Source organism: Phalacrocorax aristotelis, chromosome 3 (genome assembly GCF_949628215.1).
Source record: "Phalacrocorax aristotelis chromosome 3, bGulAri2.1, whole genome shotgun sequence".
NCBI classification, from domain to species: domain Eukaryota; kingdom Metazoa; phylum Chordata; class Aves; order Suliformes; family Phalacrocoracidae; genus Phalacrocorax; species Phalacrocorax aristotelis.
The window spans coordinates 123,590,677-123,603,528 of NC_134278.1; the positions used below are offsets into that span (position 1 = coordinate 123,590,677).

A 12,852-nucleotide genomic window follows, 5' to 3' on the forward strand; every position below is an offset into this window, starting at 1 on the left:
GATAAAAAGAATTATAACCATTGGATATTAACCGTAACAGTGGGTGACTCTCCAGAGGGAATCTGAAATAATTTGTAGAAACAGGATTTGAACAAGAAAGAGACTTCTTAAATTGCAAAAGACTGTTAAGAAAATTATATTACATTTTTCTTTGAAATAATCAAGGATTATTTTGGCTTTTTTATATAATCACTTTCAAGTACTGCAAAGTATATGATATTAACCTCTTGATATGGGGCAGAAGTCTGAGCAAATAGAAAGCAAACAGAAAGCAAACCTGCTTCTTTACAGCAAGAATAATGAAAGCTGAGCCAGGGACAGGCAAATTCTGAGATGATGGGTGTATCTTTACATTCTTATATTTAAATTATTATTAATTCCGTACTTGTCCAAGCATAAAGAACCAGTGAAGAAAAGAAATTCAGTGTCTATATTTCCTGTCCCAAGCTCATTCAATTCTGCCACAACTATTTAAATATCGAATGGTTTTCCAGATGTGCACAGAACACTCTAAAACACTATTTTCTAAAACTAAGTTCCAGAGAAAGATAATAATTTTACCTACCACTTGAATCAGCTTAAAGTAGGGCACATAGATGAACATCAAGAATAATAATCTTTTTAAGTAGCTATGAACTATACTGAGTTTTGAGTTTTAACATTATATTAATATTCAATAGCAAGAACTTGATTTATTAACACCTTAGGATAAAATTGTGAAGCTCTTAAAAACATCTCAGTAGTTACATAAAATCTATAAGGCCACTTATTCTAATATAGATTGTAGATACTTAAAATGTCCACAAATTTTACTTGGTCCCTGCAATTTTATCTTCTTTGGCCAAAAATCTACTGCCTGCTATATGGTCGAGCCATACTACTAGTTTATTTCCCAGTCAGTGGATATACTCCTTTCCTTCCATTAGAATGGACCACATGATAAAAGGATGTGACTTGTCGGCGCTGAGCAGCTGCCTAATTAATTTAACCGTAATTTCTTCTTATGAGGACGTGTCTGCAAGTGTCTGTGTATCAGCAGTTATGGCAGCATGCAGTCTGCTGCCAGAGGACAGAGCCAACAACACAACTGAGAAAATACAGATGGTCAGTTGTCATCTTTTCCCTGGCACTGGGGTAGATGGGGAAGGGACTCCTTCAGAACTGGATGTGCTTAGCCTAGCTTGGACACGCTACCACAGGATGGAAGAGCAGCCTCACTGGGCACCACTGTGTAAGCCAGCTGTCATCCATTCTGCTACCTTCCTGCTGCTGATCTGCACGACGGGCACAGCACGGCTCAAAGCTGAGCGTAACGTTTTCTTCACAATTACTGCAATTTATTAATCTCCAAAGAAATGTAACAACAGTTCATGAACCTTTACTTCTTCCATTTCATTCACATCATGTTTTATTCACTAGTAGTTTTTGCAAGATTTAAAATAATTTCAAGCCTTCTCATTTTATTCTTCCATTCCTTAAACTGCAGGAAGCAAAACAACTGTATTGTCTTCACAGGATACAGGGTGTCCACTTACTAGGAGCTCCTTAAGGAGGAGTTTGATATTCCTGGATATTACCCAACTTCACTATCTACTTTATCGCAGTAACATTTTATAAACACCCAAAAATCAAATTATCCACCTTTTATTACAATGCATACTTAACAGTAACACAGTGAAGTCAGTTCTCAGCAGCTTTTCCCAGTCAATTCAAATTACTTTCACATTGCTGCCTTTTCTTTAAAAAACCTTCGGACCTATTGACATAATTATCATATGCTAAAGTAAAAAAATCCTCGAACTTTGCTGAATTCTACCTTCTGTCACCATGTGTTACAGAAGATGCAGGAACCACAAGGCTTTAGTTGAGTAATTGATGAGAGAAAAGGGAGCATGACAGATCTGGGTTAATGCCCAATACCTAATTTTAGAGCAATTCAAAGCATTGTTTTAACATATCTCAAAAGCTGAGCAGGAAAGAGAAAAGACGCTAGTGCTAGTCAGGTACTACTTTTGCTCGTGAATGCAGAGTGGTTAAATAGCAGGATATTTTTCCTTCAAAGACACAGAGTGGAGAAGCACTTGAAACATGAATCTTATCTGATATTCAAGCATGCACAGCAAGCTACAAAAATGCTAATGTTTCCCAAAGATTAAAAGGAAGCGTATTTTCTATATCTCATACACTAAGTGAATATTGATTACAAATGAAAAAATATTTGTAATGAAATAGAGCTTGAGGGATTTTATGGAGCAGTAATCTACTGAAAGGAAAAAAAAAAAAAAAAAACCAGAAAAAAGAATATACTTCAAAAAAGCTTGCTATGTGCAAGGCCAACTGATTTCTCCACCTACAAATTCTTTTTCTTCTCAGTTATGTTGCCTGCAGATAACCTAATAAGAAGGCAGCTGATAAATTTTTCACCATTACCTATTCTATTCCTGATATTATCCTACTGCAAACGTGACCTTTCTTGTCCATAAACTGAATCTATGCATTGTCTCTTGTCCTTTGCTCGGGCTTTCAGCTCTTTAAGGCTAGAAACTATAGTTGTGGTCTAGAACAGGTATGGCAGCTGACACCATAAGACCTCAGTTCTCAGTTTGGATCCTGAAGTTCACTTATATCACAAACAAACAAAACCCCCAAAAACCCCACATGATAATCTTAAAAATGAATTTATATCTACCTGAAACAAGAACAACAAAAAGCTTCATAAAAATTCTGGTTTTCAACCCTTTTAATTTGCTATTTTTAGAAAATCTTGTTATCCGTGTATTTCCTAGACACCATCTAGTATTTCAGAAAAATACTTAGAGTTCTTAAGAGTTTAACAGGAAATGTAGAAGTTCCATCACAACAGTTAGTGCAGAAGCAGAGTTCATTGAAGGTTTCATGACATAATACCACTTCTCAACAGATGAAATAAATACCTTTTTTTCAATATTCTTTCTTTCTTTTTTTTCTTCATATAGTCATTTTCTCTTTTATGTCAGGATGTTCCATGCTCTAATTCTCCCTGGGTGGTTCTATTTTTTAAAATGCATTCAACTCATACAGTTTCCTTCTATCCTACTAGCACTCCATAAAGAACAATTAATCAAAATGTTTTGATCTATTTCAGATCTCAAATTGCATGATCCAGCATTATTTAGCCACCTTTCAGTGTTCCAGAGGTCTTTATTTAACAAATATCTAAGAGAGAGGTATCTAGTCTATATAACTGCAATTTCTACTAAGCAACACAGCAACTACATCTTGTATGTGAACTTGGAGCATTTACACAATGGATTGATAGCAAAGTCCTTAATTTTGTTGTAATTGTGGATTTTCGCGCTTTTTCCCCTTACATTACAGCAATTGCAAAGCTCTTTCAGGAGAACTTTAGCTCAGTTCCTCCCATTCAGCACCAAAATATATAGGTCAAACCTTTTGTAACTGCAGATCAGCCCATGGCTATATTACAAAAGCAAGCCGTTCATATCAAAAATTGCCTCAACTCTTGACCTCCATTGGCATGGCAGAATGATGCTGTTTGGCTGCCAGAGATCTTCAACAGCTGCTGAGAAGGGTCTTCTTTACCACCCAGGAGAGACACATCCTTTTGCCTAAATGAATATCCAAGCAAACAAAAAAATAATTGTGAAGAAAACTAGACAGAAGTCGCATAGGTACAGTTAAAACACTATGCAGACAACAGAGAAAGATCTAATCCAGAAAACACATAAAAAGGGTCTTTGGGGAGGAAAAAAAAAAAAGAAATGAGGCAGCTGCCAAGAAAAAGCTCACCTCTAAATGCATATTTGTGCTTAAATATCTTGCAAATCTTGAGTAAGAAGAGACTGTAAGATGATATAATTTGAAATTGTATCTGCAACCAAGCATCTATAGTTTAGCACAGCTTTAGAAAAGATGAAGAAAACTGAAAAAAGAAGCAAATAAGTATACAAATAAAAGTGGCTATGACTTAAGAACAGTGATTGAAGGAGCTACATGTATGAGCAAAAATATTAGGCAGATTTAATCAAAGAACGTACCCTGCCATGCTGTGACAGATGCCTTATCCTTTGACAGAGACTGTTCTGGATAGCACAGTTAAATTTGATTTGGATAATGAACAAAAAAAATTAATACACACTCTACTTCAGAAAATAAAAAACCTGGAAAATACTACATCCTACGAACACTTTACAGGTGATTGTGTAAGCAAAGGGAATTATTCAGTGCCTCTGAAGATAGTAGAAAGGTTATCAAAGGAGTTATAGAAAGTAACATTAATGCAATTCATAAGCAAAATGCTATTATTCATTAGTAAGAGTCCTATAACAGTAGGAACTAGAATACCACAAATGAAGATATTCAGCAACAACTTAAATAGCATGTTAGTGGCTAAGATGAAGGGATTATTCTTGTGGTAATGCACGGGCCAAGGATATTCGAGGCCTTTTCTTGTCTTCTATTTTCTGTGATTGTCACAGTAAAAAAGCACAGACTTAAGCTTCAAAGTTTTAGGGAGAAGACAGACTTACAGAGTATTGGAAGGAGGTGTAGCAAGTGTCGGGTAACTCAGTTCTAAGTGGAGCAATATGTAAACAGGCAACAATTTCCACAAATTAATCATACCTCAACTACTCTTACATCTTACTTTGCTTTTCCATTGCCATTCATTTCTTTGTTTCTTTGCTAAAATCAACATGTATGCGCTAGGATCATCAGTTTTAGCACTCTTCTCAGTTCTCTTGGAATTCAGAGGTAAACAGCAAGAATTGGCTCTCTGCTATCTTCAATAAAGGGCAAGAATTACTCCTGAAAATTACCGTTTTTCTGACACAACCAGTAAATTCAGCTAACAGCTGAAAAAAGCATTAGCATACACAAATACGCGTGCAAGTATAACCTTATCTTAGATATCACATGCATAAGCACTATAATTGAACTTCTTGGACTTAAAACTGCAGTTTTCATGTGACATATTATTACTTGCTCTTCTACGTTGTGCTAATATATAGGACACATACGTCAACGCTAATTTCTTTTGATAAAACTGTTAAAGCAGTGAATTGTCTGTATTGGTTCGCTGTGCCCATACAATCACGCTGACTCTTTTACAACACAAAAATTCAAAGAAATTGCATTTGCCACAGTAAGTTCTGTAATTTTTAATAAAATCTAAGAATTGGCTTCAACTTTGCTTAAGAACAGTATTAAGTTGGACACCACAGCCTGTATCATGTAGTGTTTGGCCTGCCTGAATAATATTCTCCTGTTAAAAGTGCAGCTTAGTGTCAGAAACAGTATGAGTCACAGGAAATGCATACGTTTAAAATAAACCCGTCTCCTATGACATGTACTCTTATTTTAATTTCAAAGTGAATTTCTTTTCTTGAACTAGGTGTGTTAAGTGTTAAGAAAAAGGCTCACAGTGGCAACTGAATGAGACATGAAATGCCACAGAAAGTCTACAAGCGCTGCAGAGGGGACAGCATGAACCGTGTTCCAAAGGTCTGCCAAAGCCAATTCCCATCGTTTTCAGCAGCAAACACTAATCTTGCAAACCCTCATGAGCTAGCTTTTATCTGTAGGAATTTGCTTCTGTGAAAGCTATAATTAATTTAATAAATGAAGATTTTTCATACTTAAAATGAAACTTTTTGCATCACCATATAATCAGTATATGTCATCCTGAAAACCTCCAGTGCTTAAGTGTGGCTTCACATACATTTGCTAAACAGCATACTAGATTCAACAGCAAGGATGCTGCAGAAGCTTTGTGACATGGAAGTTGAGGTCAAAGAAACATGCCACTTTTATTCTGGTATTTACCTACAAAGGCCATTTGAATTTGTTTTCAAGACAAAGGGATCCTGAGATATCAGTCAGAATCATCAGCTACATATTTCTCAACAAAATGTGCAAAACCAAAATAGTGTCTATGCCTGTTCTCATGCTGTACAACCAAAAAGGAATATCATTGCAGTCCCCCATTTCTAGATCTTATATGCAAATCCTGGAAAGGCTGTTTAGAAGTGTTCTACGGAATTGCGCCAAATAGGGAAGAAATAAAGCTGGAATGAATACTGCACACTGGGTGGGGGTGGTTTAAAACCTGAATGCAAATGGTAGCTGCTGTATCTGCCCCTCCTGCCACCACCAGCCTGCCCCGCCTCTGGCCTCAAATATTGTAGAATTTGAGAGAATTTTACCAGAATCCTCATCAGGATCCCAATTTCAGAGTAGCAATATTCACAATCTGCTGAACTGAAAGCCTGGTTTTGAAGAATACAAACTTTTATTTTTAAAGGATTATTTCGTTAGTTATAATTTTTCTTAGTTATAACTGGACATTGATACAGCCAATTTATTTTATGACAAAATTGTGGCCTGTAAAGAAATGAGGTGGAGCACGAGAACAGCAAGTAGTCCAGGAGAAAAACAAAAACAAACGCAAAAACTTTTGGTAAGGAAACAGCAGCTTAATCCTGTTCCGAAGCAAGCGTAATTAATTCAGGGATTAATAAAAAGACTCCATAACAAAGACCTCAAATGCTACCAAAACCAGCTTGTTTCCATTCTGAATCTCTTTTTTTATTTGTAAAGACTGGCATTACAATTGAAAAGGACTCAAAATGGAGCGATGTACACATCATTGGTGTTTCATGATGCAACTGATGGAGTCCCTGAATGGATATTGCTTCAGCTTTGCTTTTAAAAAATAATTTAACATGAAAATCTTCAACTCCACTATCGATCACAGGTGGCAGAAATGAAAGAAAAAGAAAAGAAAAGAAACCAAAACTACTGTCAAATTCATAACATATACATTGTTGGCTGATGACACATGTTCCAGATGTACAATAAAGCCCACAACACTTTATTACTATGGATATAATTATCGTGAATGTTTTTTTCATGTTGATCAACTTGCTTCTGAAGGTTGTTTTTTTGATTGTTTTAAACTTGCATAATAAACATGCAGTGAAACATTTCTTGTTAAAGTGTTTTTTGCAGTCGTTTTGTTTTCATACAAAGATTTCATAAAGTTGCAGTGTTGTATCAGAGCATTACCAAAATAAGAGCAAAAGCTAGAGGAAGGTAAATGTGAAATGAGCTTGATGAGAATAACCTAATTGTGTCCTGAGACACTCCAGTCTTATTAAAAAGATGTGCACAATCAAATCCCTTCCTCCCAAACCCGCCAAAACCACAAAATAAATATTAACTTGGAAGAAAGGGAAGACATAAAGAAAAAAAAAAAAAAGATGTCATCATGCACTCGTCTTCTGCATAGCTCAACCCACATATAGTAAGGCACTATTTCCCCACAACTTAGTGTCCACAACAATCTTTTACAGTGCTCTGCGAACTATATATAGTTCCTTCCAGGATGATGAAATAAATAGATCGAATGAGTGTTGCTACCATGTCACCCCATGTGTGATCTTATAGACAAGGGCATCATCTGGCAGTTTCAGAAATAAGCTGTCTCAAGTCTCTTCTTATGTGTGCATGTTATGTATAGGGATATCTTTCATGTGTGCAAGTGGTTGGTTTGTTTTCCAGAGTTGTTATTTTTTCATTGTTCTTTACTCCAGTGTTCTTAAACCAAATACACAAGAAAATAAAAGTGCAGTTGGGTCATTAAAAACAGAGCTTTGGTGCTCTAAAAAGCACACAGCTTTGGGGATTTAAGAAATCTGTTAGACATTCCCAAAAGAGTTGGGAAATACAGGGACGTATTTTCATCTGGAAATCCTCATTTCTGCTTAGTTGAGCTGGTCTTCGTATTGTTTTCGGAAGCAATCACCAGCAGGGAAGAACTCCCAGCACCGTTCCTGATACATTTTCCATACATAGGATTCCTGAAAGAAACACAATTTAAATAATTTAATTTAATTCAATGATACAGCATTAATCATGGGCTTTTTTTTTTCTTTTTTGCTTATATACTGCTTCACCCTTTTTGTTTCTATGCATATCAGGTTCTTGTGTGTCAATCTACAAAATCATGCTAATGATTTTGATCACTTTAGGGTAGCTTTTAGTTTTTTGCCTCCTAGTCAAAAAGCACTAGAGAAACACAGAACAGCAGGTAGTTTAATTCTTATTGCACATCCAGCAGCACTTGTAAAGCTCAGTTAAAGCTGGTCACAAGACAAATACCAGGGTAAGCAGAATATCCTCTGTCATAGAAATTTGACTAATGCCTACATCAGTCATTTCAAAACATGCTTACACACAATACATAAAACAAAATAGCCTTTAAAGGCATTTCTTAGAAGAGCAATATTCTCTGAATCAGTGGTGGGTTTTTATTTCTGATTATTTGTTCAGGTAAGGCTCTGTCCCTAGGCAGTCTGGAGCATAGTAAAGGATATGTCAGTTTATTTCTGTTTTAATCACACCACTTCAATTTGCTTTTTATTATACAAATGCAATGGTAGAAAGGACATGTGTTATACAAGTTATAGAATCATAGAATCATTTAGGTTTGAAAAGACCTTTAAGACTGAGTCCAGCCATAAACCTAACACTGCCAAGTCCACTGCCATGTCCCTAGAAGTTGTTTAGTATGAAGTACTCTCAATTTTCAAATTATCAGCTAACAGTATCAAAACTGAATAGTTAGTAGAAATCTGGCTCCAGCGAATACAGTAGGACACACTGTATGCCAAGAAAAAAGAACACACAAATAAAAAAGACTTTAAAAAAATCTCATTTAATATGAAATTCTCAAATGACAAATGGATGTTCAAAAATAGCAAAGCAAATATATTAAATCTGATACTGGACAAGGCTGAGAAGATTTATGCAAATAAGATGATTATAATTGCCCAATACAAACATCAGAGTTCAGAAAGAGTAAGCTACATAGATTTATAGTAAATCATCCCTCTGACCCAAAATCTGTAGGGCTATGTATATGATGCTCTTCAGGTCATTTTGTTTTCTTATCTGTCACACAGGAACATTTGCTGTCTGTTGTAAGACTATCACTAGAAAAAACCTTTATATTTTTATATCTATATATTTTTACTGGCTTTAAGTACACTTAAAGGAGCTCACTAGGCACGTGCAGGACAGCCAGGGGATCAGGCCCAGCCAGCATGGCTTCACGAAAGGCAGGTCCTGCCTGACCAACCTCATCTCCTTCTATGACCAGGTGACCCACCTGGTGGATGAGGGAAAGGCTGTGCATGTTTTCTTCCTGGACTTTAGCAAAGCCTTTGATACTGTCTCCCACAGCATCCTCCTAGAGAAGCTGGCAGCTCATGGCTTGGATGGGTGTAGTCTTTTCTGGGTGAAAAACTGGATGGATGGCCGAGCCCAGAGAGGTGTCATGAACTGAGCTAAATCCAGTTGGCAGCCAGTCACGAGCGGGGTTCCCCAGAGCCCAGTGTTGGGGCCAGACTTGTTTAATATATTCATCAATGATCTGGATGAGGGGATCGAGTGCACCCTCAGTAAGTTTGCAGACAATACTAAATTGGGTGGGAGTGTCGATCTGCTCGAGGGTAGTAACACTCTGCAGAGGGATCTGGACAGGCTGGATCAATGGGCTGAGGCCAACTGTATAAGGTTTAACAAGGCCAAGTGCCAGGTCCTGCACTTGGGTCACAACAGCCCCATGCAACGCTACAGGCTTGGGGAGGAGTGGCTGGAGAGCTGCCCGGTGGAGAAGGACCAGGGGGTGTTGGTTGACAGCCAGCTGAGCAAGAGCCAGCAGTGCCCAGGAGGTGTTTAAAAGACGTGTAGATGTGGCAGTTCAGGGCATGGTTTAGAAGACATGGTGGTGTTGGGTTGACGGTTGGACTTGATGATCCTAGAGGTCTTTTCCAACCTTAATGATTCTATGATTCTAAGTTTAAGGAAGAACCATAAGTTTGAAAGAACAACAAAGAAGAAACCTCTAGGGAAAAATTCTCTCACAGGTTTCATTTTAAATATATGCACAAGGTCTTTCATATAGACTTATCTAGGAAGGTAGGCATAGAAGATTATATATAGACAATAATAAAGGACAAAGACTATTAAAAAAGAATCAAAAGGGAGAAATGAAGAGTGCTGCTTTCACAGGATGCTTAAAAGTTCTGTTTCTCATTTCTGTTTATAGTTTGTATTTATATTTCGTGGAAGTAACAATATAAGAATAACAGGTCAGATAACAAAATAGGAGTAGAAAGTACTGTAGAATTGATATTCAATCTAACATTAAGCAACCAAAGTCCTAAGACTTGTTTAGAAGAATGAGAATTAAGTTACATACTATATAGGGAGCTATTCATTAGAATACTCCTAGTTTTGCCAAGCCTGAATGAGTCTTATTTTAGAATCTGTTGTATTTAATAACTGTTGACATTAATAGAGTTGTTCAACTTACCTGTCCTGTATGCTCTGTTTCATCTTTGTTAATAAGATACATCAGAAAAAACCTACAAGCAAAGAAACAGCTATTATGAATACAATCTATGGAAAGAGTAGGCAACCCACAGAGGGATGAATTTTTTTCAACATGTACAGTGATAATGCTGTTCATGGACTTACAAGGTCCAGAGTTCTATTTATGGTAATATTCCCAGAGACATTAAATATACTTTCCTGGCACTGTTGAGATTCACTCATTGTTCAATGTATAGTATGCTAAAATGCACGAGATTCAGTCTGATTTACAGTCAATAGCAACTCAGTTTAAATGACGATTTACTAAGCTTTCTAATCTGAAAATTATAATAGGCATTTTCTTGCCCATGAATATCAACTTGGAAGTAGACAGAGAATAGTCATTCGAGCTTTTTTTTTCCTCTCCCCTCAATGAATAAGAAATCCTGAAGACAATTAAGGGATTTCTCTTATTGAAATTATAGGTTGGGGGTATTTTACTAGTGTATATGTAACTCAAGATCAACATGAGCATGAAAGAACTTGTAATTTAAAAAATACATTAGTCTTCGGGTTTTGAGATATCTGACAGACACTAGGTGATTTCAAAATTTCACTCATAACAGGCATTCTCTCCAACTCTCCAAACATGTGAAAAATATAAAATATGATCATGCACAAAAATATCAAAAAACATTTCCTTAGGATGATGCACTTAGAGTAAGTACACTATAGTATGTTATTTGTGTAGTACTTCGTAAGCAGGAGCAAAATCCCACATGATGGTACGTTTCATGTATTTTGTTTGCACAACCTGTGTTTCAGGTGGAAGTTGTTTATAGGGATGTTTGACTTTACAGTCTCATTATCTTGTGCACATACAGTGCTAGTTTATAGACACAAAATCACAATCCATCCATTGCCTCATACTTCCAGCACTAGTAAAATTACACTTTGGCACTAGATTTTCATATGTGTTTGACAGGAGATGAATGGTATGATACAGTGACTGCGGACATGATAAATGGTTTTATTTCCAGATTTAAAAAGACCCAGTTTAGTGGTCATTGATGCTCTGCTTGGATTTTCCAATGGAGGATCTGATGCCCTTCGTCTGATCCCTACCCTCTATAGCTCCTTTTTAAAGTTCCCTGACCTCTCTCTGTCCCAGGTTCTCTAAGTCAGCCTCAGCACTCCACTCAAAATATTTTGTCCAATGTAAGTTTTCCCTCTCTTGCCGTACTTCTTTGCTTGTGCAGTCTCTCTACCAGTCTCCAGGACAGGTCATACTGTTCCTCTGTATCTTACACAACACATTCAGTTTTACAATGCCTCCACAGTCATATACGAAGTTCCTAGTTTCCATCTCCGAGCCCGCACAAACTTGGCGTGTCACAACCAAGCTGGGAACAAGGTAATGAAGTTTGTTCATTCCCAACTCCCATCACCACAGAATTCTATGTCAGGCAGCATGAGTGCACATCAAAGCCAAACAGTACTGACTCTTACTTATGCAAGAGAGCTAATCTGGTACTTGCAGAGGCTGCAAGGGTCATGAGTTAGCGAGGAGTTCATTTTTACTGTACTCACAAATAATTGGCCAAGTTGTGCTCCTGTAGTGTGTGTGTTTCAAAGCCATGGGGCACTGTATCAAAGTAGTCATTTCCTATTCCACAGATAAAGCACTTTGTCTAAAAGAAAGAATACAGAGCACTTCAACACTATATATAACCCTGCCCCCTTTGAGAAGAGGCCAATAACAATATAACAATTTTCTTGAAAATGGCAACGCATCACATATAATATGTGCTGAACGTAAAAGCTTTTCTTTTAATGATTGGGACTGGATACTTCAGCCAAAACACTGGAATAGAAGTTTAACTTCCATTGGAATAGCTTCTTACTGTTTTAAAAAAATAAAATTAAAAAAAAATTTTGCCAGCTGTAAGTGAACAGGTAACAGGAGAAAGAATGGAATACAATGGTCAAAGCTAATTTTTCATTTACCTCAATGCCTGTTGTGCTTGTCCAGCTGAAACTGCATATGCTCAAGGTTTATATTACAAAACACAGTAGGTTTGCTCCGCTTTTCTGAGTTCTTATAGTCATACTTAACAAACAGAATAGAAAACGACCAAGTACAGGATACTTTCACACATAGATTAACCAAAGAAAATTTTATCTGAAGTGAACTGTTACATGACAGTGTCAACACCCTGTGTTAGAAACCTCTAGTCTGAAGATCCAAATGACTTAAATAGCCGCAGACATGTAATTCAGTATAATATACAGCAATGTCCAAAGATTTTCCTTGTTTACAAAAATGAAGATACAAAGATTAGTCTAACCTTTAAAAAGTCATGAGAAAATAAGCCATTAGGCTTTTTGCCTGAATTCTTGTTAACTTACCACTGACAGCAAAAAAGAATGGCCACCCTTCATCTGGAGTTATTAAAAAAATCCATACCAGGAGTT

General features: G+C 36.7%; 1 protein-coding gene across 1 annotated transcript in view; it reads right to left on the reverse strand.

Annotated features, from left to right (window-relative positions):
- Positions 1-6,272: 6,272 nt before the first annotated feature.
- RYR2 (ryanodine receptor 2) overlaps positions 6,273-12,852 on the reverse strand; it is a 434,064-nt gene continuing 427,484 nt past the window's right edge. Inside the window, exons 104-106 of the mRNA XM_075089806.1 lie at positions 11,968-12,068; positions 10,379-10,430; positions 6,273-7,859 (exon numbers count right to left, since the gene is read on the reverse strand). Coding sequence (XP_074945907.1) covers positions 7,764-7,859; positions 10,379-10,430; positions 11,968-12,068 — 249 coding nt within the window. The 3' untranslated portion in view covers positions 6,273-7,763. The remainder of the gene's footprint in view (positions 7,860-10,378; positions 10,431-11,967; positions 12,069-12,852) is intronic.